The sequence below is a fragment of the Melozone crissalis genome, unplaced genomic scaffold, assembly GCF_028551555.1.
Source record: "Melozone crissalis strain CALT ecotype California unplaced genomic scaffold, PUWL_Pcris_2 ptg000019l_1, whole genome shotgun sequence".
Taxonomy (NCBI): Eukaryota; Metazoa; Chordata; class Aves; order Passeriformes; family Passerellidae; genus Melozone; species Melozone crissalis.
Genome location: NW_026535797.1, coordinates 23249003 through 23270434, shown reverse-complemented (window position 1 = coordinate 23270434; position 21432 = coordinate 23249003). Strand labels below are relative to the sequence as shown.

The 21432-nt window shown below is 37.8% G+C and overlaps 1 protein-coding gene across 4 annotated transcripts in view; it reads left to right on the top strand.

Annotated features, from left to right (window-relative positions):
• The window catches only part of DLG5 (discs large MAGUK scaffold protein 5), a 97007-nt gene that overhangs the window by 43053 nt on the left and 32522 nt on the right, over positions 1-21432 (top strand). For all 4 annotated transcript variants that reach the window (XM_054276951.1, XM_054276949.1, XM_054276950.1 and 1 more), the window contains exons 3-9: positions 3834-3999; positions 9088-9231; positions 10789-10972; positions 14194-14453; positions 15558-15870; positions 19611-19841; positions 20880-21064. In XM_054276951.1, coding sequence (XP_054132926.1) covers positions 3834-3999; positions 9088-9231; positions 10789-10972; positions 14194-14453; positions 15558-15870; positions 19611-19841; positions 20880-21064 — 1483 coding nt within the window. The remainder of the gene's footprint in view (positions 1-3833; positions 4000-9087; positions 9232-10788; positions 10973-14193; positions 14454-15557; positions 15871-19610; positions 19842-20879; positions 21065-21432) is intronic.

Below are 21432 nucleotides of genomic sequence, written 5' to 3'. Positions count from 1 at the left end.
GGAGCACAAATTTATGAGTTTAAGAAAAATCATTGTAAAAATAAGCCATTCTGTTAGCTTGTGATAGATTGCCTTCTGAATTAGTTGAATCTGTTGTACAAGTTTATTTCTCAAAGACCAAAGATTTTATTATAACTCAAAATATGTTAATGTTATTTCTTAAAATTGGCTGTTTATGCATTGGTACCCATTTTCTTATCACAACTTACTCATTTGGCATTATGGTACACTCTGGTCAGGGTAAGTTTTTCAGCCCTGTTTCTGTTAAAATGTTCTCTTATTCTTCAAAAAATATGCTACCCTTTCCTCATGTATGAAGTTAACTTCTTAAGCTGTAGTTTCTGTGTGGATATATCATCTCTTCAGTCATTGTTGATTAATCATCAAGAGTTATATTCAGTATGTCCTACAGTAAGGGATCTCTGTGGTTTCTGTGGAGTCCAGCATTTGGGCTGTAACAGGGAAGATAGGATTGCTCCAGCTTCTGTTTTTAAGGCTTTTCTTTTATGCAACCTGTGATGGAAATCCTGCAAAATCTCACTTTGGATGAAGTCAGTGCATAGTCAGGACTTACGGTACTGCATTGTGGGTGAAGTGTGTTCTCTCCACACCACACATCCCTGCTGCCAGCTGCTCCAGGACTTGGTGAGTGCTGCTCACTGGAGACTGGCCAGGGTGTGACTTCCAGGGAGCTGAGTCCTCAGAACCCAAGTGCAGCTCCTGTCAGGAATGAGTGGTGAGGCTCATCGAAGCAGATGAATGAGTTACACTTGGCAGGACATGCAGTAAATGCCTTTTCAGAAATCCAGGTTGTCTGAGAAAGGAGGCGAGTTGCTGAAAGGTGGCATAATTTGGATAATGGAGGTTTAGCCTTCAGGCTTGTGCATTTTAAGATCTGTGTGACGGGTTGAAGTACAAAAAGGAAGTACTTTTGTGTAAAATATGCAGTCAGATGGAAAAATAATATGAAGCTGGAAGCACAGGTTACTTTTCTTCTGCTGCATCAAGACGTCTGATGCAATAAAAGGATTTTAGCATTCAGCTCTAAAAGCTCGTTTAAAAGAAACCAAGACTGGTGAAAAAGGATTTTACTGAATGTGTGTGCTTATTTTTTAAGCATTCAGAAATCTGATTTAAGTTTTATAAGACCTTTTGTACAACTATTGAAAATGTCAGGAAATAAAGCAGAGGTAAGTTTTGAGTCTCCTTCTAAGGATAGGATTGGGAAGAACTGCATTATATTGATCCATGTTTTTACAGCACTTAAGAGGTATACATCTTGTGGCTGATATTTTGTGTCAAAAATATCATTGCATTAGAGATGAAAGTATCTGTTGATGTACTTGTAAAAATTGACAAGTTAATGAAAAATAACCCCTTTTGGTACTAAGACAAATGGTTTCACAATTGTGAAAAAAAGCTTCTTTCCTAAGGCTAATTAGCCCATCTTTATTTAAAGCAGACTTTTCTTTCTTGGCACAGTTTTGGGTCTGTGCACAAATGTTCTTGCCTGAAGAAGATTGTCACTTGGATGCTGTTAAAGCTGTCAGGGGAGGCTGAGGAGCAGAGGTAGATCTCTGGCTTGCTTTATTGTGCTGAAAGGTCCCCAGGGCAGCCCTTGGGTGCCTGTCTAGGCCCTGTGTAGCAGACATTGTCCATGGGACTGCTATGGGGTAGCAGTGATAGTAGTGATGGACATTGTTCCTCCAGTGCCCTTTCCTCCCTGGATAGCACAGCAACCTTCCTGATTCATTTCCTCCTTTCTCTTGACCTCCTGCATCCTGTTCATCTGTTTTGCTTGCAAACAGCCCCAGGATGACATAAGCTTTTGAACCTCTCTGTAAGGATGAGAAGGGGATTTTTTCCATGTTACACATCCTCTGATGTGTCAGCTCAATTGAGATGATGTGCAGGTTGCTGCTGAATTTATCAAAGACCATGCAGCTTCTCAGTACCTGAATTTGATTTGTCTGCCTTCACCTTTTAGTTTGTTTATGAAATTCCTTTTTCATTGATGCGTCCCAACTTTTTCAAATGAATACATCTTCTGCCTTTTTGTATCTACTTAGTTATTTCCTTCTTTTATTCTCTATATCCCCTGTATCATGTGTATTATTACTGGTTTCTTGCCATAAAAATATGTAGAATATTTCTCATCTAAAAGAAAGGCTAACTTCATTTTGGAAGTCAAAATCCTTAGTCCTTATGGACGAAGGGGCTTTGTCTGGATGCAGGAATGAAACAAAATAGTAAGAAAAGCAGCCTGCATTGAGAGTTCTTCAGAGTGATGTGAGTTTGTCTTTTTCCAGAATGTACCTTCTTTCTGCTCTTTTTTTTATTTCTTCAGTTTGCTATTAGTGTGTTTGCATGTATTATTAGGAAATAGATTAAAAGAACAGCCTGTGCTCATAAATTGTCATTACAGTAGCTGCTGGAAGGTATAAAACCAGAGATCTTGTTATTGCAGATGCTGTACATATGATAGTCCTGACACTGCAGTTATTTTGGTGTGGGAACTTCAAAGCACAGGTAGTTTTGCTGAAAAGAGCGAGGGGGTTTTTTACATTCTGCAGTACCTTCATGAACTGGATTTAGGGATAAAAAACCAGTCCTTGCAATTCATTAGCATTTGATCCAGTGAAATAATTTTGAGTTTCTTTCTTTGAAAGGACAATGAGTGGAGAGCATTGTTTTTCTATTCTGTTGTTGCTTAATTAACTAAAAAAAGGCCTAATAAAGGTACATCTTGACAAGTTAATACATATGTCAGCAACTTGTTTGAATTGTATAATTTTGCAAACTATTTCTAAAATTTCTCTTTTGGGTAGAAAATAATTACCTGTATCTGTTTAAGCCTTTAACTTTCAGATCTGTGACCTGTATCTTTGAGTCTGCTCTCATGTGTCTGAGAGATACATGAGCAAAACTACATTTACAACTTAATTTTAAATGAGCAGAACTAAAATTAGAGTCGAATTACTTGTCAGCAGTTGTTAGGACGTGATATACCAGACTCTCTTCTCTTGGGAAGGAGACAACCTTGTGCTCTCACAGTTGTCTGAGAGGACAGTAGCCATCATTGTTCAACTCTGATATTAGGAAAGCTGAGAATTAAAAAGTCCGACAAAACACTTAAAGTATGACTGCCCCTTAGAGGAAATTTAATGTGTAGTCCAGCTGCAGTGATTGTAATATGCTTGTGTTAGCCAGTGTTGTTAAAAATGAAGCCCAGTTTTCATGAATTGTTAAGTGAAATCCTTAACTTCACATACTAGACTGAGAAATTGTGAACTATGAAGACATAGAATTGCATTAAAAGTAAATGTTTTCTGTAGCCCATGGCAGAATGGTATTTCTGTGCTACTAGAAAAAGAAAGGGGAGAAGAGCCCCTGTGTTGTAGCAGTTTCTTTGCTATCTCTGGAATAAGTTGATATGGGTCAATTTTACTGTTTTGTGGGTTTTTTAAAGCTTGGGGATTGTTCTTTATTTCAAAGAACTTGACTTCTGTCAGTATGTCAGTTTCTGAGGTCTTTGCAATTGTTACTGCTGACTTGTCTTGCCTTTTAAGCTGCGTGTAAGTTCCTGAGTAAGCAAGGAACCTACCCATGCAAACTGAACTCACAACACAGGGCCTTTCTGCTAGCAAAGAATCTGACTGGAGTTATTCTTCTTTCAACTCACTGATAGGAGCTTATATCAATTGCTTCATTTTTGACCAGGATTCTGCAGACAGAAATACAGGATTTTTTAACATTAGTGTTTACTTCTTTAGTGAAGTTTTATTGTTCTTTTGAGGTGTTTGCTCACTGCCAAGTATTTCTCTCATCATCAGGTACGACTGGTAAAGCATCATCTCCACCACCCGTGATAGACACGAGACAGATGAGTGAGAAGCTGGAGACGATTTTGTATCAGCTCCGCCAGGTGACTCGGGAGAGGGACGAGCTGCGCAAGCAACTTGCGCTTTCATCTCCTGGCTCAACCTTCGATGACTGCAGGTAAACGGGGAGGAAATGCAGCATTTGCATTTAGGCTTTAGTGGTGCTTTCAAGTGCCTTGGCACCTGGTTGTCTGGAAAGCATTAAGGAGCTTGCAATGTGTACATGTTGCTTATAACCTCCTTGCATCCTGGTGAAGTGGCTACGTCCATGTTTCACAGCTTCCTGTTGAGTGCCTATCCCACTTTGTGCAGCAATTTTTCTGTGGGACTGAGGGGAGAAGGTTTCATCTCTATTTGAGAAAAGAAAGAAAAAAAGTTGCTTAGACTTCATGGGCTTTGTTGTAGGAAGAGAAAAAGGACAGTGGATGAAGTATTTGGTGTTTTGAAAACAAGAGTGAAGAAAGGGAAATAGCTCAGAATACTTGGCTGGAGAACAGAAATGAGGAGAGGAAAAAAATCTCAGCTATTCCTATGCTTCTGCAAAGAGAGAGGTTTGGATTTCTGCTGAGTGGAGTAAGTATTTTTTAGAAGATCAGCTTTCTGGTATACATATGTTGGGGAACTTGTAGCAGAAATATGTTGAGAATAAGGAATTCTCCTCCATTGAACATGCTTTTTAAGTCATTTAACAGCCAGCAGGCTTGTCAAGCTCATTCTAATTTGGGGCCTGACGTTATGAGGAAGACAGTAGTCCGAGTAGGAATTAATTATAAAGAAAGGTTTTATTGGATAGGCAATATAATTAGTTTATTTTGAATGGTTAAGGATCTGCTAATGTTTAAATGTGTCTGGGTACACTGAGAACTTTTTGCCTGTACATGTATAGAACCTTGGAAAAAAATTGTGTATCACTGAATCTGAAATAAGAGCAAAGAACAAATTTTCTGGGAGTTGTTGCCATCCTGTGTAACTTTTCTGTACCTTAATGTTGTTGTTGCTTGTTACTTAATCAGCTGGGTCTGTATGCAGTCAGGTGGTTAATTAGATTTTTTGTCTGTATGAGAAGGTTACGATTTGAACCAGTGAACTGGCATAGAGAGAATATGGAGGTTTTATAAACTCGATAGCTTCTTATCTTAATGCCCCCTTCCTCCCTCCTTGAGTTCTGAGGGCTCCTTTAAGAGCATCATCTTCTTTGTAACCATCTCAAAGCATTGTGGGGATGGGAAGGGAAAAGATTGTCAAATGTCAACATCTTCTGCTCAGCTTCCAGTTAGTTAAATAGAAGGATTTCTTCTTTGAAGTTACTGGAGCTTAGGCATAGAGGATTTTATAGCTCACAATAATCTTCTGCATAATCCAGGATGCTATTAATAAAGTTCTGATGAGCTGTCCTCTAGCCTGCCCTAGTTTTCCTTTCTCAAATCAATCCTTTACTTTCAGTATAGGATTTGTATATTGTATAAAACATGAACGTTTACAGTTTCCAGAACAGCCCATCAAAGTAAACCTTGTATTTGGGCAGTCCCTGGACAGAGTACGTATTAGATGGAGAATGTTGGCTTCCAAATAATCAAACATTTCAAGAGTGGGAAATGAATGAAGATTTTTATTGACATACTTTTTCTTCAGTGTAAAAGCAGCTACTGCTCCCACCTGCGTACACATTTCTGTTTTTTGAAATCTTACTGGTATTTGTTTTGCTTTTTGAATTCCTTCCTCTTATAAAATTAATCTTCATCCCTCCAGGAGTCCAAGCTCAGACTTGGTAAAATGTTAATACTGAAGTGTGAAAGCTGAGAGATGATGATGTGGGTGGTGACTTTTACTACCCTGGCTTTATTTTCCTGGCTGTGTGTGCTGCTGTAACTATGGCTGTACCAAACACAGGTGGTGCAGAGGCAGACCTTGGCACGTCACCTTGGATGCCTCACAATAGCTCACAGCACATTTGAGTCTGGACTGTGCTGGCTGAGGAGGTTGCAAAACAGAGAGCTGTTTTCCAAAGCAAATGTTGACTAAGTCTAGAGCAGTGGCAGAGGTGCCACAGCAGTGGATTGTGATGTGCTGAATCAGAACAGCATGTGCCATCCTGCTGGCCAGGAGTAGGATTGCTCATACTGTGCCTGTGGATTGACAGTGACTGTATGTGCGCATGTGTGCTGGAGATTAGGTGAAGGTTTGACCAAGTAATTTAGCATGCTTAAGTTGCACTTTATAGACTTTAACCTGCTGTTATTACTCACATAATAGTAACAGTAGAAGAGAACCACAACACGAATAAATGCCCTGAAAATTGTGTTTCATAAGAGACTGTTTTGTGTGTTATCTGTAATAATTGTTGCAGTTACATTAGTAAATGATAACTCCTTAGAAGGTGTTAGGTAGGAGTGCCCACAAAATTGGACCTGTGGTTGGCATTAGCTTTTATGTGAGCATCAGTTATATGTAAATGTCAGTCTGGCTGTGGCCTTGTTTTACAGCCAGGGTAATTCCACTATAGCATGAAGGATTTTGGGCCTTTGACACTAGCATTTTAAGTTTTGTTAATGTTTGAACAAGTACTTCCAAAGTAGTAACTGATACTTCTCCTTTATTGAAATTGTAACTTTTAGTATTTTCTGGGGCATTTTAGCATAAAACTCTGGTGGTCTTGCTTAAACAAGAGTCAGCCACTACATGCAGTTGAATTGACTGCTGTCTTGGAACAGTTTTGATTTTTAACTTCTCACCAATATTCCTTCTTCTCTTATTCCTGTTTTTCTTGCTGAGACATAAAGCCTTGGAACAGCAGTGTGGAACATATGGCCTAGGATATCCATGTGGTTTTTATTTCTTGTATGTGAGGTAGAATGCAGAATGTTGTTGGTGGCGTTGTTGGTCTTTCCTCACTGTGTGGGTTGGCTAACTTGTGTAGTTACCTTCATGGTCTGCATATGTTCATAGGTGGTTTGTTGGGTTTTTAATGTTGGTTTGGGGGTTGGTTGGTTGGTTTTGGTTGTGGATTTTTGTTTGGTTGGTTTTTTTTAAAAATAATGTTAGTGTTACTTCAACAACATATAAAACACACATGATGGATGTTAGACTTGTAGAACAAGTTTCACCGTAGCTTTCAGACTGGCCTAATAGTTTAATATGAACATCAACAGTTAATAGGTTGCAGTAAGCTTGATGTCACAGCTGAGAGTAAAACTGTCCTCCAATTAATGCTGTCATTTAAGACTGTGGTGGACAGATGGTATCTACTTTCAATAATTTCACCCTGAGGTCTAATTTAAATCAATAACTTGGGTTTTAATGATTCTGTCAAGGGTGTAAACTTGATTTGAAATGTTTAACTTATGCTAACTACATCTGTATTTTAAAAGAATAACCCTTCACTAGTTGCAGTGATATCTGTAATACTGTATGAGTAAGATACAGTTTTTGATACCCATCAAGAATGAATTTAAAAATACCATAAAAGACACCCCTGTGGGCAAGACTTGAACATTTGATTTATGTGATTTTGGATTTTAATTGTTGGTCAAGATTTTAATCAAGGAGGGAGTTTTTGTTTTGTTTCTCCCCAGAAGCACTTCTCTAGAGAAAGGAGAAAAGGAGGAATTACATTCGAAGGCCTCAGTATTCAACAACCCATATGCAGCTGAGTTGCCAAGAAGTACCTTATATCATACACACACTCTCAGAAAATCTGTGAACCAGATGTGGCTGGCATTTCTTTTTTTAGGTTTTAGTTTTTTATTATTATTATTTTTCTAACAACTGTTACCACTTCAGTAGTGCAAAACCATTTTCATTTTGATTCAATTGCCAGCTGCATTTCAGTTCCAGAATCCATGTTGCTGGTTTTTGTATGAGGCAAAGAAAATTCTGATTGCTTTTCAGGCTATGCTTACAGAGAAGCCATTTGGAGGAGTTTGAGGTTTGAGGGAGGAAGAGTGATCTGTGCAGCAATGGAGCAAATCTGATATGCGAACAAGCAGAGTTGAATTAGAAAGCAATTGTTTTCTTTTGGAGTTTCCTCTTTTGATGGTTTGCTTGGTTTTTTTTCTCATTGCCTGTGGGCTTATAAGAGACTCAGGAGATGATACAGGGACAGATGTCAGAAGCTTCATTTTGAAACTAGGAAATTCAATGGTGTGAAAAATCCTGTGACTGTACAGAGGAGGAACAATTCAATTCAGTCTCTTAGAAGCTTAGTGCTACAAAGCAAGAAGATATAATCCTGCTAATTTAGTTTCTAGCATATATACAAATCTAATTAATTCTAATCTACAAAAAAGGTATCATGTACAAGTACTGTACATTCTAGACATAATCTATGCTGTCAATTGCTTGACCATGTAGATTGTTTTAGAAAATTGCTCTCCCAATCATCCAAAAGAAATTTGAGTAAAAAAATTTATTTTGATAGATTTTGGCATTTATTTTGAAAAATGCTTGTTGGAGATTATATTGAGTAGGAGATTACTAATAACCCAAATTTTGTTCAAATAATTATCTTATAGAAATGTGTGGTAGACACTGACATGTTTTCCCATTATTTATCGTAGCTTAAAATAATATGGTAGCACACAAACAGGTGTGTAATTCAGCACAATGACTTGGTCAAACTCTGCCAGCACAGATGTCTGTGTTTGATACTCCATTGGAAGTCTTTGTCTCAAGTCTAACTGTCCTTCCTAGGGAGTTAAAGACAAGGTCCTCTAGATGCTGCCTTTGAGAAGCTTTGTTTAGCCCAGGTCTCCATTCATGCCCAGCTGACCTTGGCAGCCTCTTCCATCCCTGCCCTCACTGCAGGTCTGGGCTTTGTCACTGCCACTTGAGTGTGGTGGCCCAGGAAAGCCAAGTGTGCTGTGTTGGACTCGTTCTTGTATCAGTGGGAGTTCTGTTCTGTGCTCGTGTTGCTCCTCAGAAGAGAGGAACATGCAGGTTCAGTATTTTTGGCCATGTTAGTGATAATTAGACAGAATCATCCCATTATGGGATGTTACATTGCAATATAAAATTAATGTAAGTTCAACTCAGTGACTTTGTATTAGTAGCTGCATCTTAATTTAAATATTGACCAATTCCCTTTAACGCATATTGTAACCTAAGTGTCAACAGTTGTGTGATAACGCTTGTATTGGATAGTAATTCCCCAGGCTTTCCATTCAATTTAGTACCTGGTGTTTGACCTCATACTCTTTTTCTATGCTAGGCCTAGTCCAAAACCAAATCATGATTATGAAAGGCTGAAGATTCAGTGTATGAAGGCCATGTCAGACCTACAGTCCCTGCAGAACCAGCACACAAAGACACTGAAAAGGTGTGAAGAAGCAGCAAAAGAGGCAGATTTTTATCAGTAAGTATTAGTAAAGCTGTGCAAGGTAAGAGTTTACCAGTCTGTGCCCTATCAAACAGTATTAGAATGTGGTAATCAATTTTTTTAATGCTGTTTTTCCACTTAAATTGCAAGATAGATAAAATCCATCAGATAAAACATTTCTGGCCTGTTTGAAATGATCAAGTATGGCCTGCCTGTTTTACTTTTAGGAGTTTGAGATAGGATCATGGGATCAAAAAAGGAAGCCTGATTGCTGATTTGAAGTTGCAATCTAACAGTTTTACTGTCAAACTAGAGAGCAGAATATAATCCAAGAGAATGGAATTTCTTACTCTTTTAATAGATTGTGGTAGTTCTTGTGACAATCTGTGTAAATTATAACACAGGTTTAATTCAACTGTTCTTTTTTCCTGCAGTAGTTGTTAAAACTTTGTGTTCCTTTAAAAAAAAGTTTGCCTTCTACAGACTTTATCATTTGCACTGCAATCTGAATGACAGCAGATTAGTAATCTGCATGCAAAGATTAGATATGCTTGATTGTGGGAATATAATTGGGAATATAATTTGTGAAAATGCCTTTCATTTTCTTTTTAGCAGGGTGTTCTAATTTTAAGGAAGTTTTTTTAATGCTTTGGTCATTCTATGCAGGGAGCATTAGTATTTCAATTCATAAGAAAGAAATGCAACATATCTTAGAACACAAATTTTTATATATAAATACATATTTAAATATTTACCAGCAAGTATGGGAGTTTAAGTAGAATCATTCTGTTTGAACAATAGAAATACTTGTCAGTATTCAAAACGTAGGTTTTGATCTGTAGTAGTAAAATACATTCAGTTGACTTATCTGCTGTTTTTCAGCATTGCTTTAGCTTGAATTTTAATCTGGATGATAGCCTCCTCATGTGGCTCTCAGCTGTTTAAATGAAAGTGTATTTATTTCAATAATTATAGCTGCCATAATGAACTTTGGAGGAAATTTTTATCTTGAGTGTAGTTGAAACATACACATTATGGTTTTCTTGGTTGTGGAGTTTTTTTTGATAACTTGATGGGTTTTTTGTTTTTGAAACAGTAGCACACAAGGAGATTTTTGTCATTTTTATCTGTGCTTTGTTTAGCTGCTGTTCAGCTGAGGAGCTCAAGACAAAGTGGAAATGATTGGTGGGATAATGGCTATTATCTCAAGAATCATCATATTAGGATATTTGTGTTTGGCTGCCTGATTTTAATGGCTATTAAATGGCATTGACAGGTGGCATAAATCCATCTTCTCTTCTGATGAGGTTTAAGGATGCTGTGTATGTCTGTGTATTTTCCCACTTAAGCCCCTGTTGGTTTCTGTTGTTTTTTTGGTTTTTTTTTTTTTTTTTTTTTTTTGTTGTTGTTGTTGTTGTTGTTTGTTTGATTTTTTTTGTTTTTTTTTTTCCTGGTGCTTGGAATACACAAATATGCAGAACTGAGTTAGTTTGACCTGCTTTCTTGGTAGGAAACTCATGCTTGAAATGAATTCCTCCAGGACTTTGTCCTTGCAAGCTGGCCTCTCAGAGTGTGTTTTGTGTGCCCTGACAGCACGCTGCACAGCCGGCTGCTGAGCGACCAGTCCCAGCTGAAGGAGGACATGGACACCCTGAAGAGGAAGAACACGCAGCTGGTGAGGGAGCACAACCACCTGCAGCAGTCCTGTGAGGAGATGAAGAGGCTGCACGACGAGGATCAGAAGGAGATAACAGACCTGCGCAGCCAGCAGCAGCAGGTGAGCCACGGCCGGTGCTGGAAGAGATCCTGGCTTCTTCCTTCCATAGAGAAATGGGGTTGTGCAGCATTGCTGCCTTTAGAGTGTCTTAATGGGTCCCAAACAGCCTCCTTGCCTTGTACAGTATTGGAGAGACAATGACATCTTGATTGCTAGTTGATTTTCTTTGTCTAACTGGAAAAAAATGTGTATTTAAATGCAGAGATGAAAAAGTGTACATGAAGATGGTATTTGCATGATTTTTTTTTTTAATGGGTAGAAAGGCATCAGAAATCTAACTGGAAGTTGCAAAGTGATTAAAAAGATTACTGTTTTCCTAAGGTATTTTTATGGGACAGGGTTTACTTTAAACTTGCATGCAATGTTTGTTGTTGATTTTTTGGGAAGAATCACAAAAGGTTGATTCATGTTTTTGAACTTGAAACAAAAAGAGACAAAATTTTCAGGACTGGAAGAGTTGGACATTTCAGATATTTGTATCACACACTCCAGGTCAGTGTTGTTCACATATTCTAGAAATTTAAAAAACAGTAATGCTAAGGAGCAACTGGTTGTATGAGATCCACTGTTACCTAGGAAAAGGTCTGTTCATTTAGTTAGAATTGTTACAGTAGCATGTGGAATGGTTAAACAGAGTATCTGGGTTCACTGTGTCTAGGCTGATTCACAGGGCAAACTTGCAAGTCAAACATTAGGCTTCAGAAGCAAAATCTATGCAAGCCAAAATAATTATTTGCTAGGGCAGGAGGGACAAAGGTCAAAGCAAGCTGGGTGTGCTGAATGGTACTTTAGGAGGTGCTTGAAGATGTGCAAGGAGGAGTGAAGATTGGTTCTTCCTTTTTATCCATTTTTCTAACACTGGCTTGTGACTTCTGGTGTGAAACTGTTTAGTGGATCAGTTCAGAAGACAGCAGAAATTATTTACTGTGTCATCCTGGGCAAATAGCATAATTAGTCTGTGCCTCAGTTTCCCAGTCTGCAAAGCAAGGATGCAAAACCTCTGAGAGAAGGCTGTTCTTCTTTGCCATTCTGTCCTGAAGCTTGGAATTGTCTGGAAGCACAGAAGGAGGCTGATGTATCATTGTCAGGGTTGATTTAAAGAAATCCAGTCTTATGTCAACATCATGATTAAACCTTTAAAGAAAATGATGTATGTGACTCTTAGTGGGAAAATCGTCTAACTCCATTTCTCAGCTTGTCAGAGTGATTCATGGTGTCTTGAAGGGGTGCCAAAGTCTTATCTTGTCCCTGTAATTTCTCATATGAATTAGTCTAACTCTCCGTTGATCCCTCTGACGTGTTGTTTCATTGTCAGGCCATAACAAAATGCATCTTGGTGGCCTCAGAGAGCACAAGCTTTTGATCAAATTACTCTTTGTGTGGGATTGTCATGGATTTGCTGTGTAGCAGCTGACCAGCTTAAGTTTCTGCTGCTCACATGTGGAGTTTCATGTTGCCATGGCTGTGTTCCTTGGGCCAGCTGGGACTATTTACTTTCTTTCACTGCAATTTTGAATGGGAGATGTTTATTGCAGTGGTGCCTCCATCTTCCTTTGGTAGGTCTGTGTTAGCCAGTTTATGCTGAATTCCATCAAATTTCTTGTGTATTAAGTCTTCTTTAATTATTTAGTGTGTTTTCAACATAAAGACATTCTATATATGCTTTGGACAGTGAAAAGTGGTTTATTTGAATTGCTAAATCATTTGTTGCCAAAGCTGTTCTTAAACTCATTTGGGAAGTGGTCTTGAGGAAAATGGCTTTCTTGGGTTTAAGTCTATGTATGTGCGTTTTACATATGCCTGCAGTTTACCATGTGTTCAGCTTATCTGAAGTGGTTCACTGAAGCATGCTGGCTAATCATGCGTCCAGCTCTGTGTGGGTTGTGCTGCTGAATCCATTGAGGATTTTGATACGTGTGGAAATAGCCCAAGTGCAGTCTTGTTCCAGGGCCACTTTTATATATCCTGGCTGGTTAAAGGAGACCAGTGTCAGGCTGCAGAACTTTTGTTCTGTTATCTTGCCTGTGTAGCCAAGTGGTTTATTAGCAGTGACAGTTGTTAGCCTTCACCTCTGGGCAGTGAAGAGGGGGCAGCCTCTTGCTCTCCCCTTCCCTTCTGGTCTGCAGGCATCCAGGTTCCTGCATGTTCAGGAACTGGTCCTTACTCAAATATAAGTTACAAAAGATGAGGAGCCCATTTGTGCAGCATAGCTGCTGCATGTTGGGTTTCAAATTTTTACAGTGCTCATGTTTTCTTCTGTCTTCCTTCTAGTTCTTCAATCCTATTTTATTTTCAGATAGTTAGGGATACCTCTGTAGGCTAATTGTCAGTATTATATAATTCTTGGCACCTCTCTATATAGAGTATTCCTGTTTCTTCGCACTGCTCCATCAGGGCCAGATTTCAATTTAAAAGACAAAACCAGAAAAAAGAAGCATAGAACAACAACAAAAAAGCTTACTGCTTTATTTCAGGCATATTTTTTGCCTTTTGAGAATGAACAAGAACTAGATTTGCTGACACTCATTAGGACTTTGTTGCTGCTGGTCATGTATCATCAGTGTTGCAATTTACAGCAAGATTCCTACGTTGATGTAAATTAATTTAAAACTAAGATTCAGGTCAGGCTTTATTCATGTTTAAATGGATTTTTCTCTTCCTAGTCATCTTTTATGTATGCTTTTTGAAACCCAGACCTCTGTGGGAAGTTCTCAGATGAAATATTGTATGAATATTAAAATAATATGCCCGAGTGTATAACATATTTTGGGTAGATCTTATTTTCATTATGCTTTAAATTATTTAATTAAGTCAGAGGGTACAGGCAACCTATCATGAATGCCACCTCGTGGGCATCTCCTGAATTGCCACTGTCATCTTGTTGATCAAGTAGTGATTGCCTCTTTTTAAAACTACAAGTTCTTCAAAAACAACTTGGTTTTAATAGGTGTTCATAACAATTGCCATAAGAGAGACATTTTCATACACTTGTGCTCTTGTGATAAAGCAGATGTTTAACTCAACAGAAAGCAGATGTAATAATGCTTAGAATAACAGTGGCACTTGAAAGAAGTTCAGTATTTCCTTAGTCATTAAAAAAAAGATTAGTGAAATTGGTCTATATATTTTTGTTCTAATTCTGTTTGTTATGTATACATTTTAAATCAAATTTCTTGAACTGATTAACAGTAAAGGTTATTGATTCCTGGCATTTTTTTAAGGTTATGAAGCAAAATGGATCATCAGAGATACTAAATAAACTTTACGACACGGCCATGGACAAGCTGGAGGGCGTGAAGAAGGACTACGACGCCTTGAGGAAACGGTACAACGAGAAGATCGCGAGCCACAACACGGACCTGAGCCGCCTGGAGCAGGCTGAGGAGGAGAACCGGCGTCTGCAGAAACAGATTGACATGCTCATGAAGCAAAGGGACACAGCAATTCATTTCCAGCAGCAATATTCATCCTCTCTTAGGAGGTATAACTGAATTTTCATACCTTTGACTTATCAATGCTAATGTAGCATCTTACTTCCATTGTGCTAGAATCATGAATACCTTTCTAATATTTTTTCTAAAATTTTCCTCTAGTGTATGTAATCTTGCTGTGATGAGTAAGCATGCGTATTTATATAAAATTTTCTGGAAGATTCTAGAATGTGTGATGGGGTTGCTAATTTGGAGAAATGGTGGAGAAATTTTCTTACGAAAAGGATTTCCTATTTACAGTTTTGGCATTGTATGAGGAGTTTTAACCATTGTTTAGCTTGTGTGAGGAAGGCATACTCTACTTTTCAACCTGTGTTTATTTTTAGTTGTAGATACATGAGTCAAATATAACCAGAAGTTTGTTAAACCTCAGGCTTTGTTCTAAACAAATTCTTTAACTCATGGCAAGCCTGTGTATACATGTCCTTATTTAAATACTAAAAGCAAATCAGTAAGGGAATATAATTTCTACAGATGTTTTGCAAATGAAGATCATCTCAAGCCTAAGTTAACTTTTCATGGTGTTAGAATTGCAGACTATGGAGGACTGTAAGACAGGGCTTTAGGGAGGAGCAGAGTTCTCTGGCTGCAGATGTTTGGGAGTCTTGCTTCACTGAGAAGGTGCTGCTCTGAGCAACACACATGTTAAAATACAAGGGCACAGACACTCATAGCACACTTACCCCCTCTTTGCTCCTTGGTACCAAGCCTGCACAGTTAACCATATGGGGTGGGAAGGACATCAGCACGCATGAGGACTGCAGAGAGCATCCATGGGTGTGTTAGGAATGGTTTCATTGACTATTAGGGATGATACACAACTCCCACAGACCAAAGCCAAAAATGGTTTTCTCCACTTTTGTAAATGGTTCCTTATAATTGTTATAGTTCAGTCCTTAAATAGGTTCTGTAATATTCCTTAAGGTTCACTAACATTCCTAAAGCAGTGGTTATTTTGCAGCATAGAGAATACATTTTCTAACAAGTCCTCTGGCATTATGTTTTATCCATGGATTCATGTGGTTACCCAGCCAAATCCTTAATGTATGAAAATGAGTAACAAGTGTCTTACTGATGTTTCTGCTTGTTTTCAGGTTTGAATCAGTACAGCAGGAACTAAGCAATGCCACAGCACAGAACAAAGAGTTGCAGAGAGAGATGGAGAGATTACAGTCAGAGGTGACAAGGTTCAAAACAATGCAGCTGAAAGCAGCCAAGGATGCAGAAAAATACAAGGAAGAGAGGGATTCAGTTTTCAATGAGTACCGCCTCATCATGAGTGAGAGGGATCAAGTAATCAAAGAGGTAGATAAGCTGCAAACAGAACTGGAGCTTGCTGAGTCCAAGCTGAAGAACACTTCTTCTGAGAAGCGAGTGGCCAGTGAAGAGATGGAAGCTTTGAGACAGGTACTAAGCTATTGTCTTAGTGGGGAAGGGAAATGAGTGTATGCTGTTGATGCTGGAACCAGGAATGTATAACTGATTAATGGAAAACAGGATCCACTGCAAAGAGGGAATTGTGTTCTGATGTTTTCCTATACAATACCTTTTTACTGTCAATTTCCATGTTTGAACAGAGTACCTGCCTGCTGAAATTTCCTATACATTTAATTCTGTCCTGCATATTATAAATCCTTTCCTTTGCTATGTTAGTCTTTTAAATCTTCTTAAGTAATACTTCCTATAATAATATAGCTCTGAATATCCATTATTTTAAACCTTTAACCTCTACAGGAACGACTGGGTACTCTCTGCTGTGACTTAAGACAGTACATGATCAAGTAGTCTTTAATGCTTAGGCAAAGCCTGTGCTGACATGCATGTTCTTACTCATTTGCCATTCTACTGCCTCTAAGTTAAAGGGGATATTTTCAAGATTTTTTTCTTTAGAATTTAGGCATGCCTTAGTGTGTAAAACCGGAACTTTCCAATATGTTCTTGAAATGCTTGTTCAACAGCCATGTCAGAATGAAGCTGTTATGATTTGCAGAACAGTTTGCTGCTGAGTTTCATTTCTGCTGACATGCATTCACTTTACTATTTGGTTTACAAATACTTAATTCAGCATGAAATACATACAAACAAATGTATTCCGTTGCCTATAAATCTTATTTTAGTCTTTTCATAGCATTACATCTGAACAAAATATTCTTACAAAAAATTAAAGGTGGAGCTTTCTTTTAAACAAATAACACTATTTTTCGAGGAACACAAGTGAACTGTGACATGTGGCATCAGAGCTTCTAAGTATGACTAAATTCTGATGTTTAGAAGTCATATTTTCCACCCCTGCATATTTGTCAGCTCAGTAATTCAGCTCTGCAGTGAGTGAGGTTTTAATATGTTTCATACCTCTTCTACTTTCATCAAAGCATTTAAGCCAATCAAAACATCTCTTGATTTCAGTGGGATCTGGGTAGGTTAGGAATATTCACAGAAATAGCCACAATTAGTTGTTCTGTTGCAATTTGTTTTATCTGTCATTGTGGCACTATGAGTAATTTGCCAAAGTGCCTTAAGGGATAGGGAATTAAAGTTTTAAATGCATGGGTATTGACTTAAATGGGTGTTTGAACAAGAACCAGCAAGAGCCTAGGACTGGGGAGTGTGGTGCTGGCAAGGCAGAGACACGTACTTTTCTTCACTCCCAGAAGCAGCCCTTCAGAAATCAGAAATAACTGCTGCTGTAATATTCTGAAAGGTGTAAAATAGCCATACTTGAGTTGTCTTGTTGTTCCTGTTTTTCTTTCCTGTAGCCACGACTCTTCCCAGGAAAAGGTTTGAAATATTAAAAAAATGTGTCAATCCATGCATCAATTGACTTGAAATAGTATCCTGAAATGTGTCCCCTGTAAGTGGGATTGCCCTCTCCGTGCATAGTTGTTCTGGTGCTCGTTGAAAAGGCAACATAGTGGCTTTCACTTTGCCTGTGATACATGGCACCTCTAAGTGCTCTATAATATAGTGCTCATTGATTGTTTAAAACAGCACCGAACTCATTTAGGTAATTTTAAATGTAGTTTCTCCCCTGAAGCTTGTATTTTCTAGTGCATCTTTGGTATCCTAGAGAAATTGTAAAGCAACTGAAATGGAGAAGAGATTGATTTTTTTTTTTTTAACATTATATCTGAGCAGCTACTGCTGAGATCACACAGTTAATTTCCAAGTTAGACATGTAAGCTTTTATTAATAAGACATGCCCAAACTTATTGGTTTAATAGACATCTAAAATGTACAAATTTGGTATTTATAAATTATAGGAGAAATCTCAGTATTTTTCCACTAATGGACAATTTAGGATTAAGGTCTAATGAACTCACCCAATCCAAGCCAGTGATTGGATGTTACAGATTTTCCCCTCTCTTTTCTCCAATGGTGTTTTTTTGTTTAGCATAGTTTTTTAATCTGGGAAATACTTAGAATGTTATGTTTCATTTCAGTGGTAGTCAATTTTCCCCACAGTTTAACAGACCTGTTGTAGTTTGTCCTTACGTTATATTCAGATGTGAGAACTTCCTTAAAATATGGAAATAATTCAAAAATTCAGAATCATTCAACTCAAACTGCTCTACTGTTATCAAACAGAAGCTGTTCTAGTCAGTGCTAAATGGAGCATTCCCCTGTGCTGTGTAGTTGTAATTTTGTGCAAATATCCTAGGAAAAAGACAGAAGTGAAATTTTATCACTGACCACCAGAGGCAATGCCTGCTCCTATTCAGATGGTTTATATTGAGCATGCTGAATTAAACTGTGGTAGTGTGTATTTTTTCCAAACACTTGAAAGGACTGTAAATTCTTGTTTAGTGAAGGTGTTGCTGAGAGCTTTCCCTCAGCCTTGGTGACTTTGATCTCAGCTGCTTGTGGAAAAAGGCTTAATATTATCATGTAAATTTTATACACACATTTGAATGCAGATTTTATGCAATCTCTAGTTAAACTCTGCAAAATGCTGGTTCAGTACTAAAACTAGCCTGCAACAACAGACAGTTCAGGGATTTTTCTCTCTTCAGGAGTACTGAGCAAGGAAGGTCTCACTGGTGTTATGGTAATTGAGATTCACCTACAGAGTGAGTCATTAATTCAATGCTCATCTACACTACAGCAGAAATGGTACTCTTTATGTCATTGTTAAAAGTCTGACTAGCCTTACTGAAAAGCACGTCTCAAAAACAATTCTCTTAGTATGGCAAAATGCAATTGTCAACTGTGCTTTAAATATTCAGTTTTATTCTTTGCAAAATGTAAAAGAAAATAAAATGTAAATCAGTTTATGACATAATGTTTTTCTATCCTTAAGCACTTCAACTGTTTCTTTTGCTTTTGAGATGCCAGCTGTCTCTGGTGAGCTCTTAGCAATCAAAACATCAGTAGTTTCCAGCTAGGAGTGCCTATGTGTAGGAGGACTGCTTTGTAGCCATTGACTGAATGCTTCTAGAGACCTGAGCCATCTTGAAAATATAGTGGCCTTAAATTGGATTGTTTAAATGACCCATTCTTCTAATGGGAAGTCTAATTTAAATAATTTCAGATGGGCAGATATTATTTTAGAACACTGCTGCATTTGCCTTATATTTTTTATTACAATGCAGTTGAATTCCACACTTAAGATGTACTGTCATTCCACTTTAGAATAGAATATTGTAGTTTTATCTTCAGCCTTCTGTAGCACATTGCTATCTTAATGGCATGTAACTTTATTGTTCCTTTAAAATTTATAGAGAAACTGTAAGATGCTTATGTAGCTAAGTTGTCTAAATTATTTCAGTCCTGTAAAACTGAAGCAGTTGTTTAAAATTGTGATATATTCTTACCCTTTGATATATTTAACAACAGATTTTTTTAAAAAACACCAAGTCTGTCTGATTAATGACCTTTTCTCATTTAGGTTCCTCAAAGCTATCAGTGCTCCCAGAATCTTGCTTACTTCTGACAAAGCACTGTGCTCATTTGATGGTGTGATATTTTTAATACCACATTTAATATTCTTTGCTAGTTACTTACTTGTATGTAATGTGATCTGCCCCCATTATTCAGAACATTAGTGGTAAATCTCTAGACTTTCAAGGTGTCATGACATGTATTCAATTGGAAAGATGAACTATTTCCTTCTGAACTTAACCTACTACAAACAATGGATCTTGTTTTAGGAGCTAAACTCTGCTCTAGTGGAAAGAGATCGAGCGATTTGTGAGAGGAATGAGTTACTGGAAAAATACTGTCATGAAGTGAAGGACAAAGCTGAGGCCCAGAAGGAACTTGATCAAGCTTGCAAGGATATAGAGACAGTGAAGGAAGAAAGAGATGTTGCCAGGAAAGAGAGAACAGAAGCTATCATCCAGAGAGACCATCTGCTGAGGGAATATTATCAAGCCCGTCAGGTATTGCAAGTGATGCCTTTAATGATGCCTTTTTCTTTCTTAGCTTAGTTAGGTCAGTAACTTGCAAGACATTAAAGGTCTGGGCACATTGGGAGTCCTCCCTCTTTTTCTCAAGTCACTCTAAAATACAAACATGTGCATGTATGTTCTTCAAGACATACTGGCAGAAATTCTTGTTAGGAAAAAATGTGGTTGTGCTTTGTGTTAAGATTGTTTGTAAATATGAAAAGAAAAAGTTTACATTTGAACCAAATTGTAAGTCAATACGTCTAGATTGATTAGTTTCATTTACATTCTTGAAATTAACCACACGCAGTGGTTTGCAAGCCCACAGCTTCTGATGAGCTGTACTGTTGTAGTTGGCTTGTGTTATTGTGCTGCAAGCTTGGGGTTTTCTTTGTGTATTTGTCTTACTGTTGTCACCATCTCTCTTATTCAAAATAGGGAGTTTTGGGAGGGACAAGTTGACTTAAGAATAAAGTAATTCTTATCTAAAACAAGAAGCATTAAAAAAAAACTTTCTTTCAATTCTATAGCTCTTTAGTTTCATTGCTTTGGAATTAAGGGATCTGTATGGATCCCAAGTATTGGGATTGTTGTCTCAGGGTAAATAATAGGTGTTAATGAGGGAAAGATGTGTTATCTGTCTATACTATGTATATATACTATATGCAGTTGCATATGGTAGTGTATCTTGATTTCTAAGCATACTTGAAGGTTTCTCCTGTCTGCTAAGCAGATCAAGACTGAAGCACAGAATGCCATCTCTGAAATATGACACATTCACTGATGTTATTTTCAAGTGAGGATTCTTATTCATGTAGTTGTACCAATTTGTGTGCTGCTGGATGAAATGCATTACAGCAGGTTTTATCTTTCCTCTCAACCCTTCCAAAGTTGTTGCTGAAATAAATTAATATTTTTCATTAAATCATAAGAATTTAATACATCCAGCAACATAAAGATAGCAAAAGCTGTTTGTGCATATGTATCTAAAAATTGTGCCTAAAATACTTATCTGTGTTTCTTAATTCCTAGATACAAGATTCTGCTACCCTAGACATAGAAAGAGCAAACAAAGAAATTGAAATGCTTCGGAAGCAATATGAGGCAATGTCACAAGAACTAAAGGAAGCTGTCCAGGAAGCAGAAGTAGCCAAGTGTAGGAGGGATTGGGCCTTTCAAGAGCGGGATAAGATTGTTGCAGAAAGGGAAAGCATACGGTAAACAACTGCTAGATGATACCTGAGTGATCTCTGTAACACCGGCTGTACAGCTGATGCAGTTCTAGGATGGCTGGATTTTGCCAGCACTTCCTCTGCATTAGCTGTCCCATGGTGATTTTTTAAAAAATGTTGAGGGCATCTTACAAGAGCTTTGTCATTTTCTGTGCTTTCATAACCAAAATGTCTCTAGTAAATACCCTTCAGTCTAACAGCCCTGCTGTGTAGGACCAGCCAATCATGCAATCTTTTAGGCATGCTATACTAATAATCCTGTTGTAGCTCTTGTCCTGCACATAATTCTTTGCCTGTGGGGACATACATCAAAAGTATCCAACAAATTTGCTACTAAATATATCTAAGGGACT